Source organism: Chiloscyllium plagiosum, unplaced genomic scaffold (genome assembly GCF_037043375.1).
Source record: "Chiloscyllium plagiosum isolate Xiang-an unplaced genomic scaffold, Cpla_swu_hap1 HiC_scaffold_48, whole genome shotgun sequence".
Taxonomy (NCBI): domain Eukaryota; kingdom Metazoa; phylum Chordata; class Chondrichthyes; order Orectolobiformes; family Hemiscylliidae; genus Chiloscyllium; species Chiloscyllium plagiosum.
Genome location: NW_028270186.1, coordinates 47,056,136 through 47,076,811, shown reverse-complemented (window position 1 = coordinate 47,076,811; position 20,676 = coordinate 47,056,136). Strand labels below are relative to the sequence as shown.

Here is a 20,676-nt window from a genome sequence, read left to right as displayed (position 1 = left end):
TGAGACAATGAGAGTACACAGACAGTATATTCCTGTTAAGGGCAAGGCTGGGAGGCGTAGAGAATGCTGCCTGTCGAGAGAAATTGAGGCTCTGGTCAAGAAAATGAAGGAGGGATATGGCAGGTACAGACAGCTGGGTTTGAGTGGATCCCTGGAGGAGTATAGAGACAGTAGGAGAATACTTGAGGGAAACCAGGAGGGCAAAAAGGGGACAAGCGATGGCTTTGGGAAATAGGTTTAAGGAGAATCCAAATAGATTCTAGAAATACACTAAGGACAAAGAGTGACCAGGCAGAGAATAGGGACCCTCAAAGACCAACAAGACTGACTATGGAACCGCAGGAGTTTGGAAAGATTCTATATGAATATTACACATTGGTTTTTACTGAAAAACGATATGGAAGCTAGAGAATTTGCACAAATAAATAGTGATAACTTGGCAAGTGTCCATGTTACAGAGGAGGATACCCTGAATGTCTTAAAATGGATAAAGGTGGATAAATCCCTGGGACCTGATCAGATGTATCCCAGAAATTTGTGAGAAGCTAGGGAAGTGATTGTTGGGCCCCTCCCTGAGATATTTGTGTCATCAATAACCACAGGTGAGGTGCTGGAAGATGTGTGCCATTATTTGAGAAAGGTGGTAAGGAAAAGCCAGGGAACTATAGACCGGTGAGCCTGTAGTCAGTGGCAGGCAAGTTGTTGGAAGGGATTCTAAGGGACAGGATTTGCATGTAATTGGAAAGGCAAATAATTGGGGAGAATCAGCATGGCTTTGTGCATGGACATCGTTAACTCGGACTTCAGGAAGACACAATGTTCCACATAACAACAGACTGGTTAGCAAGTTCAACATGATAGAATACGAGGAGAACTAGCTATTTGGATAAAATTCATCACAGAGACATACAGCACAGAAACAGACCATTCGGTCCAACCCATCCATGCCAACCAGATATTCCAGCCCAATCTAGTCCCACCTGCCAGCACCTGGCCCATATCCCCCCAAATCTTTCCTATTCATATACCTATGAATGTTACAATTGTACTCGCCTCCACCACTTCCTCTGGCCACTCATTCCACACACGTACCACCCTCTGTGTGTAAACGTTGCCCCTCAGGTCTCTTTTATATCTTTCCCCTCCACCCTAAACCTATGCCCTCTAGTTCTGGAAGCCCCCACTCCAGGGAGGAGACTTTGTCTATTTATCTTATTTATCCTGTCCATGCCGCTCATGATTTTATGTTTCTCTGTGAGGTCACTCCTCAGTCTCCGACACGCCAGGGAAAACAGCCCCAGCCTATTCAACCTCCCCCTGTTGTGATTTCGACCAGGAGCAGATTTGTCTCCAGGATATTTAGTTGACAGAGAGGGAAAGTAGAAAGTTTGTCACAATTTTTAGTAACTGCATTCATGTAACTGGCAAATAATGCAAGGTAAAAATGAGAAGATTATTTTACTGAGTCAGTTCTGAGCATCTGGAACAGTTTGAACAAGAGCTGAATGCAGATTCAACAGTTAGTGTCAAAACAAATGTGGAATTCAACTTTTTAAGGAAAGATTTGGAAGGCTATGGACAGTTGGGAGGGGAGTTGGGACAGATTTGCAACATCTGCAGAGGGAGAGAGTACAGCCCCAATAGGCTGACTAGCCCCCAGCCCCTATACCCTGTGATAATGCCCCATTCGCTGTGAATGATGAAGCTCATCCCACCGCAGAGCCATCGAGCCATAGAGATGTACTGCACAGAAACAGACCCTTCGGTCAAACTCGTCCATGCTGACCAGATGTCTTAACCTAATCAAGTCCTATTTGCCAGCACTTGGCATATATCCCTCTATATCCTTTCTATTCATATACCCATTCAGATGGGGTAATTGTACCAGGCTCCACCACGTGTCCTGACCGAAAATTCAATGCATGTCGCAACCTCTGATTGACAGAAGCCCCTTAGGTCCCTTTTAAATATTTTCCCTGTCAACTTAAACCTCTCGTTCTGGACCTGTCTATTTATCCCATTCATGCCCCTCATGATTTTATAAAACTCAATGAGGTCACCCTTCAGCCTCCAACACTTATGGGAGGATCCCACCAACATGACACAATGGGGCCCAGGTGATTGACAGCAGCTGCAGACCAATAGGAGAGTTGGCGTGATCCTCCAGCCAATAGAAGTGAATGAGGGGTGTGGCCAGCAGGCCAACACGTGACCATGAGCTGTGCAGGCGCAGTGTCACTGTGAGGGGGGACTCAGTGAGTGTGAAGGGAGTGGCATAGACTGGGAGAAAAATGGAGTTTGCGGGTACTGGGGCGGTTTATAAACACATGATGTAGGCTGCTTGACATGAATTACAAGCTCCCGCTAAATAAAAACCAGAAAACACTGTGGATGATGGAAATGATGAACAACAACCAGAATGTGCTGGAAAAGCTCAGCAGGTCTGGCAGCATCTGTGAAGACAAGTCATAGTTAACATTTCTGATCCTATGAACCTTCCTCAGAACTGATGTGACTGAGAAAAAAAATGTTGGTTTATATGCAGAAGGTATAGGTTAAAGAGTAAATGATTGGGAATAGAGCCCAAAGAGAGAGATAGGAGAAATTGGGCAAAGGAGTGTATATCGATCTGGCTGGGGGAGGGTGAATAGCTGTTTATGGGGACTGTTAGTGGCTAATCACAGATAGTGTGTAATAGCAGGCTATGTAATAACAAGGCCTAGTGTGTGGGGTAGGGGGCTAGGACGTGGGAGAGTTCAGCATCTGAAATTATTGAATTTGATATTGAGGCCAAAAGGCTGAAGGGTCCCCGAGTGGATGATGCGGTTTTGTTCTTCTAGCTTCGTTAACATGTGGCACTGGAAACGCACAGCAGGTCAGGCAGCATCCAAGTAGCTGGAGAATCGACGTTTTAGGTATATGCCCTTCATCAGGAATGTGCGGTGTGGGAAAGAGTGCTGAGAGATAAATAGGACGGGCGGGGGGGGGGGGGGGGGGGGAAGGGTTGGGGGGGGGGGGGAAGGGTTGGGGGAGGGGAGCTAGGAAGGCAATAGGTAGATGCAGATGGGAGGTAATGGTGAGAGGGTGGAGTCGATAATGGGGAAGGAAGATGGACAGGTGGGTCAGTTCAAGAGGCCAGTGCCGAGTTGGAGGGTTGGAGCTAGGATAATGTGGGGTGAGGGGAGATGAGGAAACATTGATGCTGTGTGGTTGAAGGGTCCCAAGGCGGACGATGAGGTGTTATTCCTCCAGGCTTCGGATGGCTCGATTTGGCAATGGAGGCAGCCCAGAACCTGCATGTCCTTGGCGGAGTGGGAGGGTCCGTTGAATATGTCGGCCACAGGGCAGTGTGGTTGGTTGGTACGTGTCCCAGAAATGTTCCCTGAAATATTCCGCAAGTTGGCGTCCGGTCTCCCCACTGTAGAGGAGACCACATCGAGAGCAAAGGACTCAATAGGTGAAATGTTTGAATGTAAGAACTATCTCTGCTGAATGTGGAAGGATCCTGTGGTGCCTTGGATGGAGGTGAGGGGAAGGTGTGGCCACAGGTTTTCCACCTCTTGCAATGGCGAGCGAAGGTGCTGGGAGTAGAGGATGGGTTGGTGGGGAGCGTGGATCTAACAAGGAAGTCACAGAGAGAATGGTCTCCGATGAATGCTGGAAGGGCTGGGGAGGGAAATATATCTCTGATGGGGTCTGATTGTAGGTGGTGGAAATGGTGGAGGATGATGTGTTGTACCTGGGTGAAATGTGAGGACTTGGGGGATTCTATCCTTGTTGCAGTTGAAGGAGTTGGGTTCAAGGACGGAGGTGTGGGAAGTAGAGGAGATACGGTGGAGGGTATTGTTGACCACATGAGAGGGGAAATTGCTGTAATTGAAATACGGAGCCATTTGGTATGTTCTGGAGTGTTCTGCCAGTTTGTATCAAGCTTCACTGGAACATTGCAGTAAGTATGAGACAGGGATGTTGGCCAGGGAACAGGCTCGTGTGTTGAAGTGGCAGGCAACTGGAAGCTCAGGGTCTTTTTTGCGGCAGAACGTACATCAGCCACCATTTCCATCCCATCCACTGAGATGCTGCCAGATACCGCTTCCTGTTCCCTCCATTAACAGCTATGCACTCTCCCAGCCAGATCGCTATCCAGTCCTTTTCTTTCCAAATGTTCCTTCGGGCTCTGTCCCCACCTATTATTCACTCTTTAACCCCTATCTCCTTTGCCATTGCACTGGGAGCTAAATTGCCCATAGTTTTCAGAGACGTGTAGGTTAGGTGCAAAATAAATATTTGTCTTTACTATTCATCCTGCACTGACTGTGAGTTTTGTTGTGTGAATTCATTTTATGGGATATTAATTGAGACTGGGATCTCAGAAACAGGTTTTTACAGTCAGCAGAGACATCAGGACCTGAATATAATTGGCATTTAACTGTGGAAACAGAAAGGTTTGTCTGTTCTGTCTGTGAGAAAATATCTTCAATACTTTTGTCAAGCAAAAATCAGAGAGATGGACAAATTTGTGGCTGGATCACCCTTTGGGTGTGTGCTCTGTTCTGGGCCCTGCAGCTGAGGAAGGAGATATTGCCCTGAGAGGGAGCACAGATTTATCCAAATTGCACCTCATCTCTTTGCAGGAACTGTCAGATTTAGTCCTCAATCACCCACTTCGTAATGTTAACCTGTAAACTCCTTATTTTCAGTTCTCTACAAACTACCCACTAAAATTCCTTATGGACTCAAATTCCTTATGAACTAAAATTCCAGCATCTTTTCAGGTGGAATGTTCCAGATTCTGACAACTGAAAATGACAGGGCTGCACTAAGAGTGCTGCTTGGCTCAGTGAGTGTGTTTTGGAATTGGGTGAAAACAGTGAGGTGAGACAGGGAGAAGGTGATGCTGAAACTCAGGTTTAGTTCAGGCCATTCAGGAATTCATATGCTCCCAATGGGAATAGCCAATTTTTATGAGATACCTGCTGAATATTTTGTAACAGGTTTTAAAGTATAACATGTCAGCTTAAGTAAAGGTCGGGGATTTAGATTATAATGGACATGCTTGAAGTGAAGAAAGGTTGCTAGCTCATTTAAGTTCTCGCGATGGGAGAACTAGCTGAATCTAGAGAGACATTGTTACAGGAGACCTCAGATCCGCGGTGTTCTCCTCTTGCACAATGTGGGAAATAAGGGATGCTTCCAGTGTCCCTGGCGACAATATGTGCAGGAAGTGTGCCCATCTGCAGTTACTGGGAAACTGCTTTTCAGATCTGAAGCTGTGAGTGGACTCACTGTGGAGCATCTGCAATACTGAGGATGTTATGGACAGCACGTTCAGTGAGTTAGGAAAGGGAATGGATGACTATCAGATCAAGTAAAAGGCTCAGGAAGGAAATGCAGGAGTTCCCAGTGATCATCCCATTATCAAACAGATACTGTATCCCGCTTCGGATTCTGCACCGAACGGAGGAAAGAGAGTAACGGGGATTCAATAGTCAGGGGTACAGACAGGCACTTCTGTGGCCACAGACATGAATCGAGGATAGTATGTTACCTCCCTGGTGCCAGGATCCGTGATAGCATGGATAGGTTATTGGACATTGTGGAGCTGGAGGGTAAACAGCCAGTGGTGGTGGAATCCTCTCACTATGCAGACCATGTATCATTTACATTCTCCACTGCTTCTCACTCATGTCTGCTTCAAAAAGAGGGAATCACTGAGAAACACGGAATAAAATGGGATCAGAGTCTCGGGTATTAAACTGTTGAACACAATGCCCCCATCTTCTCCATATTGGTCATCAAGCACACAGACCCGCTGCGATCATCTCATACCTTTTTGAAATTAGAATAGATGATAGATGATTGGTTAATGTTTTGGGGAGGCAAATGAGCAGAGAGGTTTAGTAGGAAATGCTGGAGCTCAGGGTGCAGGAATCTGAGTTAAAAATGGGCTATCCTCAAGGCTGGAATTACAGAAAGGCACTTAGCAGAGAGATTTGTGGGGATCGAGATTACAGAGATAGGGAGGATTGTGTGATTGGAGGATGTTACAGAGATGCTTATGATAGCAGAGATAAGGAAGAGTTGTGAAGCTTCATGAGGTGACAGTGATAGGGAGAGTTGTGAACACGAAGACACCGAGAGTTAGAGTTTCAAAGTTATATATCATGGAAATGGACCCTGTGGTCTAACCAATCCATGTCGACTATAATTCCACCTAAACTAATCACACCTGCCTCTGCTTGGCCTAGATCCCTCCAAATATTTCCTATTTATGTACTTATCCAAATATCTTTTAAGTATTGTAATTGTGTTCACAGCTACCACTTCCTCTGGGAGTTCAACCCATAAGTGCAAAAATAGAAAAACTCATGTCTTTTTAAAATCTTTGTCATCTCTTCTCAAACTGTATGCACCGGTGTCTTGAATCCCCCTCCCATGCAGCCATTCATCTTGTCTACACACTCCATGATTTTATAAACCTCTAATAAGGTCACCCCTCAACCTCCTGCTCTCCGGTGACAGACATCCCAGCCTATCCATCCTCTCCTTCTAAAACAATCCCTCCGTTCATGGCAACATCCTGGGAAACATCTTCTGAACCTTTTCCAATTTAATGACATCCTTCCTCTAACAGGGGGACCAGAACTGAACACAGTGAAGAGGCCTCACCAACATCATGTATAACCTCATGACAGTGTCCCAACTCCTATACCGAAAGGTCTGAGCAATGAAGTTAAGCGTGCTAAACACCCACTTAACCACCCTGTCTACATGTGACACAAACTGCAAAGACCTGAACCCCTCGGTTTCTTTGTTCCACATCACTTCTCAAGGCCTTACTTTTAATTAGTGTAATTAATTAATGAGGCTAAAGGAGATTTTGTTTTATAAAATATAATATCTTACATTTATTCAAATTAAATTCCATCTGCCACATTTCAGCCCATTCACCCAATTGATCAGGATCCCTCTGTATTCGTGGATAACCTTTTGTTACTGTCTACCTTAACAGTTTTTGATGTCACCCACAAACAAACCATGCTTTGTATATTCTAATTCAAACCATCTACACACATGACAAACAAAAATGGACCCAGCACCGATTCCTGGAGAACACTGCTGGTCACGGGCCTCCAGTGTGAAAAACAACCCTCCACTATTACTGTCTCCTATTGTTAAGCTAATTTTGTATCCAGTTGGCAAGCTCTTGCTGAATCCCATGGGATCGAACTTTACAACTTCGTCTCCCCTGCACAACCTTTTTAAAGGCTTTACTAAAGTCCAAATAAACAATGTCTGCCACTCTGCCCTCATCGATCTTCTTGGTGACTACCTTAAAAATCTCAATCAAGTCTGTGAGACACCCTGTTAAGTAACCATGTTGAGTGTCCCTATAACTCTCCAAATACATGCAAATCCTATCCTTCTGAATCGCCTCCAACGGCTTACCCACCACTGAGGTCTACAGTTCCTGGGCTGCTCCTTATACCCCTTCATTAACAAAGGTACAACATTAGCCACTCTCCAGTCATCAGGCAGCTCACCTGTAGTTATCGATTATACAACTATTTCTCCATGGTGCCCACAATTTCCTCTCCCCCAAACTGTTCCCGTCCTATCACTTCAGTCACTTGCCCTGTCTGATCAGACAAGAAAAGGTCAGGTGTTGCTTGCTTCCTGATAGGAACATTTAAATATTGATAAAGAACATTTCTTGAACTCATTTAACACATTCCTTGCCAACCAAACCTTTCACACTATCGTAATCACCTACTACTATAACTTTATTGTTGTGACTGTATATCGGAGATCTCTCTGTATATTTGTTCCTTATATTCTCCCTGATTATTGCAGCGTCTATAGTGCCATCCGACCAAGGTGATTTTTTTTTAAAGTTTGAAAACACAATTTTGTTTTTAAAAAAGCTTTCCTCTGCGATTTAAATATAAATTGTTTATTCACTCAGATGTGGATGTTTACCCTGAGGGCAGTTGAGAGTTAACCACATTGCTGTGGGTCTGGAGTCACATGTTGGCCAGACCGGGTGAGGATGACAATTTCCTTCCCTAAAGGGCATTAGTGAACCAGATGGGTTTTTTCCTAACAGTCGATAATAGTTTCATGGTCATCATTAGCCTTTTCATTCGAGATTTTATTGATATCTGATGCCACCATCAGCCATGATGCTACCATCTAACCCTAATCCTCGGAACATTGCTCATATTACTCGTCTAGCAAGAATATCATCTGGCCATTGCCTCCCTTTTTAGCAATGTATTATTTTTAAAAAAGCTCCATCATTCTCCGTGTACAATTTGAGGTAAAATTACACACATGCAATTTCTGAAGCCGGAGGGTGATTACAGAGACAGAGAGGGTTGTGGGCCCAGAGGGGGATTGTTGTCCAAACATCACTGTGGTGTACATGGACTGCAGCATTTCAGGGAGGCCGTTCACCACCACTTTCTCCAAGACACATAAAGGTGGCCAATAAATTCTGGTCTGGGCAGCAAAGACAACCTCCAGTGAATAAAACCGAGCAGTGACCTCTCCCAGCTGACTGGTTGTGAAGGTATAAACCTCTCTGGAAATGCAGCTTGGAGAAAAGAGAAACAAACAGTGACATTTCACAGCTGCCCTCCGAGAGACCTCGCTCTCTGAGCTGCTCACAGCCGGGATCAGCTCAGTGGCTTTCAGTCTCTTGAAACATTAATTTTAGACGGTTTTATTATATTAATAGTGAGAAAGGTGAAGGTTTCTTTTTCATGTCTTTCGGTCTGTTGTTTAAATGTTTAAAATATAAAGCGTAAGCATTAAGTTATTCTCGGGCAGTATTTTTCGAGCAGTAAGACTGTGCCTTTGTCTTGGTCTGTAGATTGTTAAGGCGGAGAGATGGCCTGTTGTAGAGTGGTGTGCTGTTTCTGTCGGATGTGGGAGATTAGAGAGAGTTTCAATGATCCTGATGATTGTGTCAGCAGGAAGTGTCTTTGCAAATCCTATCAGATCACATGGATTGGTGAAGGAGTGATTAAAGGCAGTGAGGAATTGACAGGGCCCAGGGGTGTGATAGGTGGCAGTCTCAGGATTGCAGGATACTGCAGATACAGTCAGGTAGGTGGGTTACCTCCAGGAAAGCTAGGAGGGGTAGGCAAGTACTGCAGGAATATCCAGTGGTTATCCCCAGCTCAAACAAGTGTACTGTTTTGGAAAATGTAGGGGGTAATAGACTTTCAGGGGAATATAGCACTGACTGCCAAGTTACTGCAACTGAGACTGGCTCTAACATAATGTAAGGTATATCCAGTTCCACGCAAACGATGGTGATAGGGGACTCTCTAGTCAGGGGCACAGTCTGCCATTTCTGCAGCTGACAGTGAGACATCAGAATGGGGTGGTGCCTCCCTGATGCTAGGGTCAAGAATGCCTTGGAGAGGGTGCAGAATATTCTCAAAGGGGAGAATAGCCAGTGAGAGGACATTGTACATTGGTACCAATGGCATAGGAAGGGGAAAGCATGGGGTCCTGATGAGCAGGGAGATTTGCTAGTTCCACTCGGGAGGCATTAAACCAGTGAGGGAGTTGGGATAAACCTAAAGAGATAGTGAGAAAGAGGTATGTCCGAGGCTGGTACTGTTCAGATTAGACTGTCAAGGCAGGCAAGAGCAAGCCACAGAATAAAGTGGGACGGACCAATTACACTGAATTTATTTCAGTGCAAGAGGCCTGACAGGTCAGGCAGATGGGCTCAGGGTATGGTTTTGAACATGGCACTGGGATATTATAGCAATTACAGAGGCATCACTCAGGGATGGATAGGACGAGCAGTTTAATATTCCAGGGTGTAGATGCGATAGAAAGGGGGCAACAGTACAGGGGGAGTGGCGTCTTTGATTAGGGATAACATTACAGCTGGGCTTCGGGAGGATATTCCTGGGAGTACATCCAGGCAAGTTACTTGGGTGGTACTGAGAAATAAGGAAGGGATAACCATCTTACTGGGATTGTATTATAGACTCTCTCCCAATAGTCAGCGGGGAATTGAGACACAATTTTACCAGGAGACCTCAGTTATCTGTAAGAATAATATGGATGCAATAATAAGTGGTTTTAACTTTACCAACATGGCCTCGGAGTGCTGTAGTGTTCAGGGCTTGGATGGAAAGGTATTTGTTCAGTGTGTACAAGAACGTTTCAGATTCAGTTTGTAGGATGTACCTACTAGAGAAGGAACAAGACCTGACCTGTTTTCTTTATTCATTCACAGGATGAGGCTGTCACTGGCTTGGCCAGCATTTATTGCTTTGTTTAACCGGAGGGCAGTTAAGAATCAACCACGTTGCTATAGGTCTGGAGTCACATGCAGACCAGACCAGGTAAGGATGGCATTTTCCTTCCCCTAAGGTCATGAGTGAACCAGATGGGATTTCCCAACAATTGACAATGGATTCATTGTCGTCACAAAATTAATTTTTCCAGATATTTAATGAATTCACGTTCCAAAATCTGCCGTGATGGGATTCCCGTGTCCCCAGAGCGTTATCTGGTTCTCGGGATTAACGGTCTAGCGATAATTTCACTCCATCATCACTGCCACTTAGAAAATGAGGCACGGTGAGTGAGTTATCAGTGGGGCAGCACATCAGCACCAAAGATCTTGTGGCTTAGTGGTTAGCGCTGCTTCCTCAGCACCAGGGACCTGAGTTTGATTCCAGCCTCTGGCGACTCTGTGTTGGAGTTGGCACATTCTCCCCAGTGTCTGTGAGGGTTTCCTTCGGGTGTTCCAGTTTGCTCCCACAGTCCAAAGATGTGTAGGTTAGTTGGATGAACCATGTTAAATTTCCCATAGTGTCCAGATGCAGTAGATGAGGTTTTGGGATGTGCAGAGAAATCACTGCCTGATGTGAAAAGATCCTTTTCAGGTCTTGGACAGAGGTCAGAGGGAGGTGTGGCCGCAAGTTTTACATCTCCCGTGGCGGCAAGGGAGGGTCAAGGGTGTGGAGCATGGGTTGGTGGGAGGGTGTGGGCCTAACAAGGGTGTTGCTGAGGGAATGGTCTCTGTGGAACGCAGATAGGGGTGGAGAGGGAAATATGTCTGTGGTGGTGGGATCCGACTTTAGATAGCATAAATAACAGAGGTTAATGCACTGTATCTGGAGATTAGTGGGGTGGAAGGTGAAGATTGCAGGGTTATAATCTTATTGTGGTTGAAGTGGTGGGATAAAGGTGGAGGTGCAGGAAGTGGAGGGTACGCATTGGAGGGCATTGTTGATCAAGTGAGAGGGAAATTGTGGTCCTTGAAGTAGGAGGCCTTTCTCAGATGTCCTGGGGTGGAATTGCTCCTCCTGGGAGCAGATATGGCAGAGGCAGAGGAATTGGGAGTACAGGATCACCCTTTCATACTTGAGGGAAATCAGGAGAGCAAAAAGAAGACATGAAATAGCTTCAGGCAATGGTTTAAGTAGAATCCAAAGAGATTAAACAAATATATCACAGACAAAAGATTAACTCGACCAGAGAATAGGACCCCTTAAAGATCAACAAGGCTGTCTATGGAACCACAGGGAGTGGGAAAGATATGCAAATATTTCATGTCATTTTTTACTGGAGAAGGATATAGAAACTCGAGAGTTTGGAGAAATAAACAGAGAGAACTTGAAAAGTGTCCCTGTTACAGAGGAGGTGGTACTGGATATCCTAAATGGCAGCAAGGTTGATAAAGTCCTGGGACCTGATCAGGTGTATCCCAGAACTTTCTGGAAAGCTAGAAGTGATTGTTGGGCCTCTCCTGAGATATTTGTATCGTTGGTAGCGACAGGTGAGGTGCCATTATTTTAAAAAGGTGGTAAGGAGAGGCCATGGAACAAGAGAACAGTGAGCCTGAAGTCAGTGGCAGGCAAGTTGTTGGAAGGGATTCTGAGGGACAGGATATCCATCTATTAGGAAAGGTAAGGAATGATTAGGGAGAGTCAATGTGGCTTTGTACATGCACGATTGTGTCTCACTAACTTAACTGAATGTTTTGAAGTGACAAAGAAAATTGATGAAGCCAGGCGGTGAATGTTGTTTATGTGGACATTCAACAAGGTTCCACAAAGCAGACTGGTTAGCAGGGTTAGATAACATGGAATGCAGGGAGAGCAAGCCATTTGGATACAAAACTGGCTTGAAGGTAGGAGACAGAGGGTGGTGATGGAGGGTTGCTTTGCGGACTGGAGGCCTGTGGGCAGCAGTGTGCTACAAGGATCGATATTGGGTCCTTAAATAATTGACTTGGATGTGAATGTGTAAGGTATGGTCAGTAGGTTTACAGAAGGCACCAAAATTGGAGGTGTAGTGGACAGTGAAGAAGGTTAGTTCAGAATACAACAGGATCTTGATCAGATGGGCCAATGGCGCAAGGAATGGCAGATGGAGTTCAATTTAGACAAATGTGAGCTGTTGGATTTCGGAAAGGCAAACCAGGGCAGGACCTGTACACTTAATGGTAAAGTCCTGGGGAGTGTTGCTGAACAAAGAGACGTTGGAGTGCAGGTTCATAGTTCCTTGAAAGTCGAGTCACAGGTAGGCAGGGTAGTGAATGCAGTGTTTGGTACACTCCCCGTTATTGGTCAATGCATTGAATGCAGCTGTTGTGACGTCATATTAGTGGTTGTACAGGACATTGATTAATGCTCTTCTGGGATTCTGTTTTCAGTTCCAATCTCCCTGTTCTCGGAATGATGTTGTGAAACTTCAAAGGTTTCAGAAAAGGTTGGCAAGGACTTTGCCAGGGTTGGACGGGTTGAGCTATTGGGAAATGCTGAATAGGCTGGGACTATTTTCCCTGGAGAGTTAGAGACTGAGAGGTGACCTTATAAATGTTTATAAAATCATGATGGACCTGGATAAGGTGAGCAGTCAGGGACTTTTTCCTGGGTTCTGTGGGTTCAGAACTAGAGGACACAGGCTTAAGATGAGAGGGAAAAGATTTAAAAGGGATCATTTTTCTCAATGAACAGAGTTATCAGAATCTGGAACATTCCACCTGAAAAAGGTGCTAGGATTTGAGTCCATAAGGAGTTTACAGGTTAACATTATGAATTGGGTGATTGGGACTAAATCTGACAGTTCCTACAAAGAAATGAAGTGCAATTTGGATCATTCTGTGCTCCCTCTCAGGCCAAAAAAGACCCTGAGCTCCCGGTTGCCTGCCCCTTTAACACGTGAGCGTGTTCCCTGGCCAACATCTGTCTCATGCTTAGGTGCAGTGTTCCAGTGAAGCTTGATGCAAGCTGGCAGAACACTCCAGAACATACCAAATGGACCATATTTCAAGGACTGCAATTTCCGCTCTCATGTGGTCAACCCCAATGCCCTCCAGTGTATCTCCTCCACTTCCGACACCACTGCCCTTGAACCCCACCCCTCCAACCCTTAACTCACACACATTGTTATCACATTGCCTGCCATTACACACTACCCACGATTAACCACTAATTGTCTCCGTTGACAGCTATCCCCCACCTACATCACTCAATGATTGGAGCTGCCAAGGACACAAACCCCTGGAATATCCTCCCTAACCCCCTCTGTCCTCCTTTAAGATTGTTGGGCCTCTCCTGAGATATTTGTATCATTGATAGCGACAGGTGAGGTGCCATTATTTTTAAAAAGGTGGTAAGGAGAGGCCATGGAACAAGAGAACAGTGAGCCTGAAGTCAGTGGCAGGCAAGGTTGTTGGAAGGGATTCTGAGGGACAGGATATACGTGTATTTGGAAATGATGAGGGAGAGTTAAAGTGGCTTTGTTTGTGCAAAATCGTGTCTCACTAAGTTGAGTTTATTTTTTTTTTTCTTGAAGGTGTGAGAAAGATGATTGATGATGGCAGCCTGTGAACGTTGTCTCCATGGGCATTGAACAAGGTTCCACAAAGCAGACTGGTTAGCAAGGTTAGATAACATGGAATGCTGGGAGAACGAGACATTTAGATACAAAACTGGCTTGAAGGTAGGAGACAGAGAGTGGTGATGTAGGGTTGTTTTGTGGACTGGAGGCCTGTGAGCAGCAGTGTGCTGCAGCAATGGATATTGGGGCCTTCAATAAATGACTTGGATGTGAATATATGAGATATGGTCAGAAGGCACCAAAATTGGAGGGGTAGTGGGCAGTGTAGAAAGTTAGTTCAGAATACAACAGGATCTTGATCAGATGGGCCATTGGAACGAAAAATGGCAGACTGAGTTCAATTTAGATATATGTGAGCTGTTGTATTTTGGAAAGGCAAATCAGGACAGGACTTATGCACTTAATGGTAAAGTCCTGGGGAGTGTTGCTGAACAAAGAGACATTGGAGTTCAGGTTCATTGTTCCTTGAAAGTAGAGTCGCAGGTAGGCAGACTAGTGAAGGTGGTGTATGGTATGCTTATATTTATTAGTCAATGCATTGAATACGGAAGCTGGGACGTCATATTGTGGCTTCACAGGACATTGATTAAGCCATTTCAGGAATTCTGCTTTCAGTTCGAATATCCCTGTTCTGGGAAGGATGTTATGAAATTTGAAAGGAGTCAGACAAGATTTGCAAAAACATTGCCAGGGTTGAAGGATTTGGGCTACAGGGAGAGACTGGGGCTATTTTCCCTGAAGAGTCAAAGACAGAGGTGACTTTATGGAGATTTATAAATCATGAGGGGCATGGATACGGTGAACAGCCAGGGTCTTTCCCCTCCCCCCCCAGGTGAGGTTGGTCCAAAACAAGAGCACATGGGCTTAAGTTGAGAGGGCAAAGATTTAAAAGGGATCTAAGGGGCAACGTTTTCTAGCTGAGTGTGGTGTGTGTGTGGAATGAGCTGCCAGATGAAGTAGTGGAGACTGATACAATTACAACATTTGAAAGGCTTCCATGAATGGGATGGGTTTTGAGGGATAGGGCCCAATAGCTGGCAAATGGGACTCCAGTAGTTTAGGATTCCGAGTCGGCATGAACGAATTGGACCGAAGGTCTGTTTCTGTGCTGTCCATCTCTATGACACTAATAAATTAAGATGTGTTCCTCTTTTGTGGAGAGCTAGCAGAAGCACAGATAATTGTCCTTGGAGCTGAGACGGTTAAGCAGTGATTTTGACCAGGTGCAGATTTGTTTCCAAACAATTAATTTGCAGAGAGAGAGGAATTGTTAGCACGATCACAATTTTTCGTAACTACTTTCAGGTAACTGGCAAATAATGCAGAGTGAAAATGGGAACATCATTTCACTCAGTAAGTTCTGCGCACATGGAATAGGCTGAACGGCAGCTGGACACAGATTCAGCAGGTGTTCTCAAACAGATTTATAATTTTACCTTTTAAGGAAAGACTTAGTGGGCTTTGGGCAAGTGAGAGGGGAGTTGGGACAGATTTGCAGCATCTCCAGCGGGAGAGAGTACAGCCCCAATTGGCTGAATAGCCCCCAGCCCCTGTGCTCTGTGATACTGCCCCATTCACTGTGAATGATGAACCTCAACACAGGGCAGAGAGAGAGAGGATCCCACCACTCACCTCACAATGGGGCCCGGCTGATTGATCTCAAACAAGTACACTGTTTCGGAAAGCGTCGGAGGTCACCCTCTCAAGGGCATATCGCACTGACAAGCAAGGTACTGGTACAGAGACTGGCTCCAATGTAATGTGAGGTATATGAGGTTCCTGGTGATCGATGGTGATCGGAGATTCTCTGGTATAGGGCACAGACTGCCGTTTCTGCAGCTGACAGTGAGACATCAGAATGGGTGGTACCTCCCTGGTGCCAGGGACAAGGATGTCTCGGAGAGGGAGCAGAGTATTCTCAAAAGGGAGTATGATCAGTGGGAGCTCATTATACATTAGTACCAATGACATCGGAAGAGGAAAGGATGAGGGTCTGACGAGAGAATATAGCAAATTATCCTGGAGGATAAAAAGTAGGTCTTCGTGGGTAGTAATATCTGGATTACTCTTTGTGCCGCATGCTAGTGAGAGTAGGAACAGCAGGATAGAGCAGATGAATGTGTGGCTATGGATCTGGTGCAGGGGAGAAGGATTGCCATGTTTGGATCATTGGAATCTCTGCTGGGGTAGAATTGACGTGCATAAGAAGGATGGATTGTACCTGAATTGGAAGGTGTCTAATATCCAGGCAGGGAGATTGGCTAGTGCTACTCAGGAGGCATTAAACCAGTGAGGGAGTGGGGGGTAAACCTAAAGAGATAGTGAGAGAAGAGGTATGTCTGAGGCTGGTACAGTTGAGAAGTTAGACAGTCAAGGCAGGCAAGGGCAAGGCACAGAACGAGGTGGGACAGAGCAGTTTCACTGCATTTATTTCAGTGCAAGAGGCCCGTCAGGGAAGGCAGATGAGCTGAGGGTATGGTTTTGAACATGGGACTGGGACATCATGGATATTACAGAAACGTGGCTCAGTGATGGATAGGATTGGCAGCTTAATGTTCTAGGGTGCAATGGGAAGGATAGAAAGGGGGACGAGAGGAGGCAGAATGGCGTTTTGGATTAGGGATACCTTTATGGTTGTGCTCAGGGAGGATATTGGGAGTATTTCCAGTGAAGTTACTTGGATAGAATTGGGAAATAAGAAAGGGATGATCACCTTGTTGTGGTTGTCTGCTTGGGTTTCGTCTGGTTGCTCTGGTTTCCTCCCACAGTCCAAAGATGTGTAGGATGGGTGGGTTATCCAGGCTGAATTGCCCATAGTGTTCAGGGATGTGCTGGCCAGGTGGATTGCTCATTGGAATTGCAACGTTATAGGGGTAGGGTAGAAGGCTCTGATGTTCAGTGTGGATGTGATGGGCTGAATGGCCCGCTTCCACGCTGTCTGGATTCTCTGATAATTCTACTAGCTTTAAAATAGTTACAGAAAATAACAGACCAGATCTAATAGGTAGCCTTCTAAATTGGACAATTTCGATGGCACAAGGTAAGAACTTGCAAAATTTGTTTGCGGGAGGTTATTTCCAGGGAAAGGGATGGCTGGACAAAAGAGTAACCAGGCAGAGAATAGCAACCCTCAAAAATCAGTAAGGCTGTCTATGGAACCGCAGGCGGTGGGAGAGATTCTGTAAGTATTTCACATCAGTTTTTACTGAAAAATGATATGGAAGCTCGAGAGTTTGGAGAAATAAATAGTGATAATTTGGCAATTGTTCATATTACAGTGGAGGAGCTACTGGATGTTTTAAAAAGCAGAAAGGTGGATAAATCCCAGGAATCTGAGCAGGTGTATCCCAGAACTTTGTGGGAAGCCAGGGAAGTGATTGCTGGGCCCCTCGCTGAGATATTTGTATCATCAATTGCCACAGACAAGGTGCTGGAAGATGGGTGCCATTATTTGAGAAAGTTAAAAATCACACACCAGGTTATAGTCAAACAGGTTTATTTGGAAGTGTGCTTCCAATTAAACCGTTTGGACTATAACCTGGTGTTGTGTGATTTCTAACTTTGTACACCCCAGTCCAACACTGGCATCTCCAAATCATTATTTGAGAAAGGTAGTAAGGAAAAGCCAGGGAACTATAGACCGGTGAGCCTGAAGTCAGTGGCAGGCAAGTTGTTGGAAGGGATTCTCAGAGACAGAATTTACATGTCATTGGAAAGGCAAGAAAAGATTAGGGAGAGTCAGCATGGCTTTGTGCATGGAAGTCATTAACTTGGACTTGAGAAAGACACAAGGTTCCACATAACAGGCTGGTTAGCAAGTTCAACACCATAGAATACAGGCGGAACTAGCTATTTGGATACAAAATTGTTTGGAAGATCAAAGAGTCATAGATGTACAACACAGAAGCAGAGACCCTTCGGTCCAACCAGTTGACCATGCTGACCAGATATCCCAACGCAATGTAGTCCCACCTGCCTGCACCCGGCTCATATCCTTCCTATTCATATACCCATCAAGATGCCTTATAAATGTTGCATTCGTCCAACCTCCACCACTTCCTCTGGCAACTCATTCCATACACGTACCACCCTTTGTGAAAACGTTGCCCCACAAGTCTCTTTAAAGTCTTTCCCCTCTCACCCTAAACCTATGCCCTCTAGTGCTGGGATCCACCACCCCAGGGAAGAGACTTTGTCTATTTATCCTATCCATGCCCCTCATGATTTTATGTACCTCTATAAGCTCACCTCTCAGCTTCCGACGCTCCAGGGAAAATAGCCCCAGTCTATTCAAAATCTATTCAACCCCCAGCTGAGCTCAAATCCTCCAATCCTGGTAACTTTCTTGTAAATCTTTTCTGAACCCTTTCAAGTTTCACAACATCCTTCCGATAGGAAGGAGACCAGATTTGTACGCAATATTCCAATAGTGGCCTCACCAATGCTCTGTACAGCCACAACATGACCTCCCAACTCCTATACTTAATGTTCTAACCATATGCCGCCTTCACTATCCTATCTACCTGTGGCTACACTTTCAAGGAGCTATGAACCCGCACTCCAAGGTCTCTTTGTTCAGTAACACTCCTCAGGACCTTACCATTAAGTGTATAAGTCCTGCTAAGATTTGATTTCCCCAAATGCCAATCCTCAGCTCATTCACTCATCTGATCAAGATCCCGTTGTACTCTGATGTAATTGTTTTCACTGTTCACTACACCTCCAACTTTGGTGTCATCTCACTAACTATGCCTGCTATGTTCACATCCAAGTCATTCATATAAATGACGAAAAGTAGTGGATCCAGCACCGACCCTTGTGGCACTCCACTGGTCACAGGCCTCCAGTCTGAAAATCAATCCTCCACCACCACCCTCTGTCTTCTGCCTTTGAGCGAGTTCTGGATCCCAATTGGCTAGTTCTCCCTGTATTCCATGAGCTCTAACCTTGCTGAGCAGTCAGTGTCTTGGTGGAGGGTGCTTTTAGGACTGGAAACCTGTGGTGAGCAAAATGCTGTCAGGCTGGGTGCTGGGTCCACTGCTTTTTGTCATTTATATCAATGATTTCCATGTGAATATAGGAGCTATGGTTAGTAGGTTTACAGTAGACACCAAAATTTGAGGTGCAGTGGACAGTAAAGTTACCTCAGAGTACAATGAGACTCCGATCAAATGGGCTGAGGAGTGGCAGATGAAGTTTAATTTTGATAAATGTGAGGTTCTGCATTTTGGAAAAGCAAATCAGGGCCGGACTTCTACACTTAATAGGAAGGTCCTGGGCAGTTTTGCTGAACTAAGAGATCTTGGAGTACAGGTTCATAGTTCCTTGAAAGTGGAATCATAGGCAGGGTAGTGAAGAAGGTGTTTAGTATTCTTGCCTTTATCGGTCAGTGCATTGAGTACAGGAGTTGTGATGTCATTTTGCGGCTGTACAGGACATTGATTCAGTCACTTCTGGAATTCTGCTTTCAGTCCTGGTCTCCCCACTATCGGAATGATATTGTGAAACTTGAAAGGATTCAGAAAAGATGTGCAAAGATGTTTCCAGGGTTGAGAGATTGAGCTATAGGGAGAGGCTGAATAGGCTGAGGCTGTTTTCACTGGAGAATCGGATGCTGAGGGGTGACCATAGAGGTTGATAAAATCGTGAGGGGCATGGATAGGGTAAACAGCCAGGGTCTTATTCCTGTTTAGTTGAGTCCAAAACTAGAAAGCACAGGCGTGAGGAAAAGATTGAAAAGGGATATTAGGGGCAGAGTTTCAAGCTGAACGTGATACGTGTATGGAATAAGCTGCCAGAGAAAGTGTGGAGGCTGGTATAGTTACAACATTTAAAATGGATCTCATTGGATATGTGATTGGGAAAGGTTTAGAAGGCTATGGGCCAAGTGCTGGCATATGGGACGAGATTAATTTAGGATATCTGGTCGGCATGGACAATTTGGACTGAAGGGTTTGTTTCTGTGTTGTACATCTCTACGACACTAATAAATTAAAATTAAGATGGGTTTCTCTTTTATGGAGAGTTAGCAGAAGGTCAGACAATTCTCCTTGGAGCTGAGAAGGATAAGCAGTGATTTTGACCAGGAGTTGATTTGTTTCCAGGATATTTCATTTATAGAGAGACAGAGTGAGAAATTTTTAACGTCACAATTTTTAGTAACTACTTTCAGGTAACTGGCAAATAATGCAGGTTAAAAATGTGAAGATTATTTTACTCACTAAGTTCTGAGCATCTGGAACAGTTTGAAAGACAGCTGAATGCAGATTCAGTAGCTATTGTCAAAACAAGTTTGAAATTTAACTTTTTAAGGAAGGATTTGGAGGGCTATGTCCAAGTGTGAGGTGAGTTGGAACTGACTGGCACTATCTCCAGAGGGAGAGAGTACAGCCCCAATGGGCTGAATAGCTCCCAGCCCCTGTGCTCTGTGATGCTGCCTCATTCACTGTGAATGATGAAGCTCATCACAGGGCAGAGCCGTAGAGGTGTACAGCATGAAAATAAACCCTTTGGTTAAACTGGTCCATGCTGACCAGATATCCCAACCTAATCTAAGTCCCATTTGCCAACACTTGGCACATACACCCTTCCTATTCATATACCCATCCAGATGCCAAATGGTATAATTGTACCAACATCCTCCCCTTCCCGACAGAAGATTCCATACAAGCACCAACCTCGGTGGGAAATAAAATTGCCCCTCTGATCCATTTTAAATTCTTCCCCTCTCGTCTTAAACCTATGCCCTCTCATTCTGGACTCCCCGACCCCAGGGAAACGACCTTGTCTATT

General features: G+C 45.1%; 1 protein-coding gene across 7 annotated transcripts in view; it reads left to right on the top strand.

Annotated features, from left to right (window-relative positions):
* Window positions 1-20,676, top strand: part of LOC148135905 (uncharacterized) — a 523,182-nt gene that overhangs the window by 14,891 nt on the left and 487,615 nt on the right. For 4 of the 7 annotated variants that reach the window (XR_015754827.1, XR_015754825.1, XM_087984262.1 and 1 more), the window contains one exon: window positions 6,635-6,733. Coding sequence is in view for 3 of the 7 variants with exons in the window: in XM_087984262.1 (XP_087840388.1) it covers window positions 6,635-6,684 (50 nt within the window). In the remaining 4 variants the exon portion in view is untranslated. Of the gene's footprint in view, window positions 1-6,634; window positions 6,734-10,264; window positions 10,375-13,839; window positions 13,968-20,676 lie in introns of those variants that run through there. The other 3 variants (XM_087984263.1, XR_015754826.1, XR_015754824.1) reach the window with 3 other exon arrangements.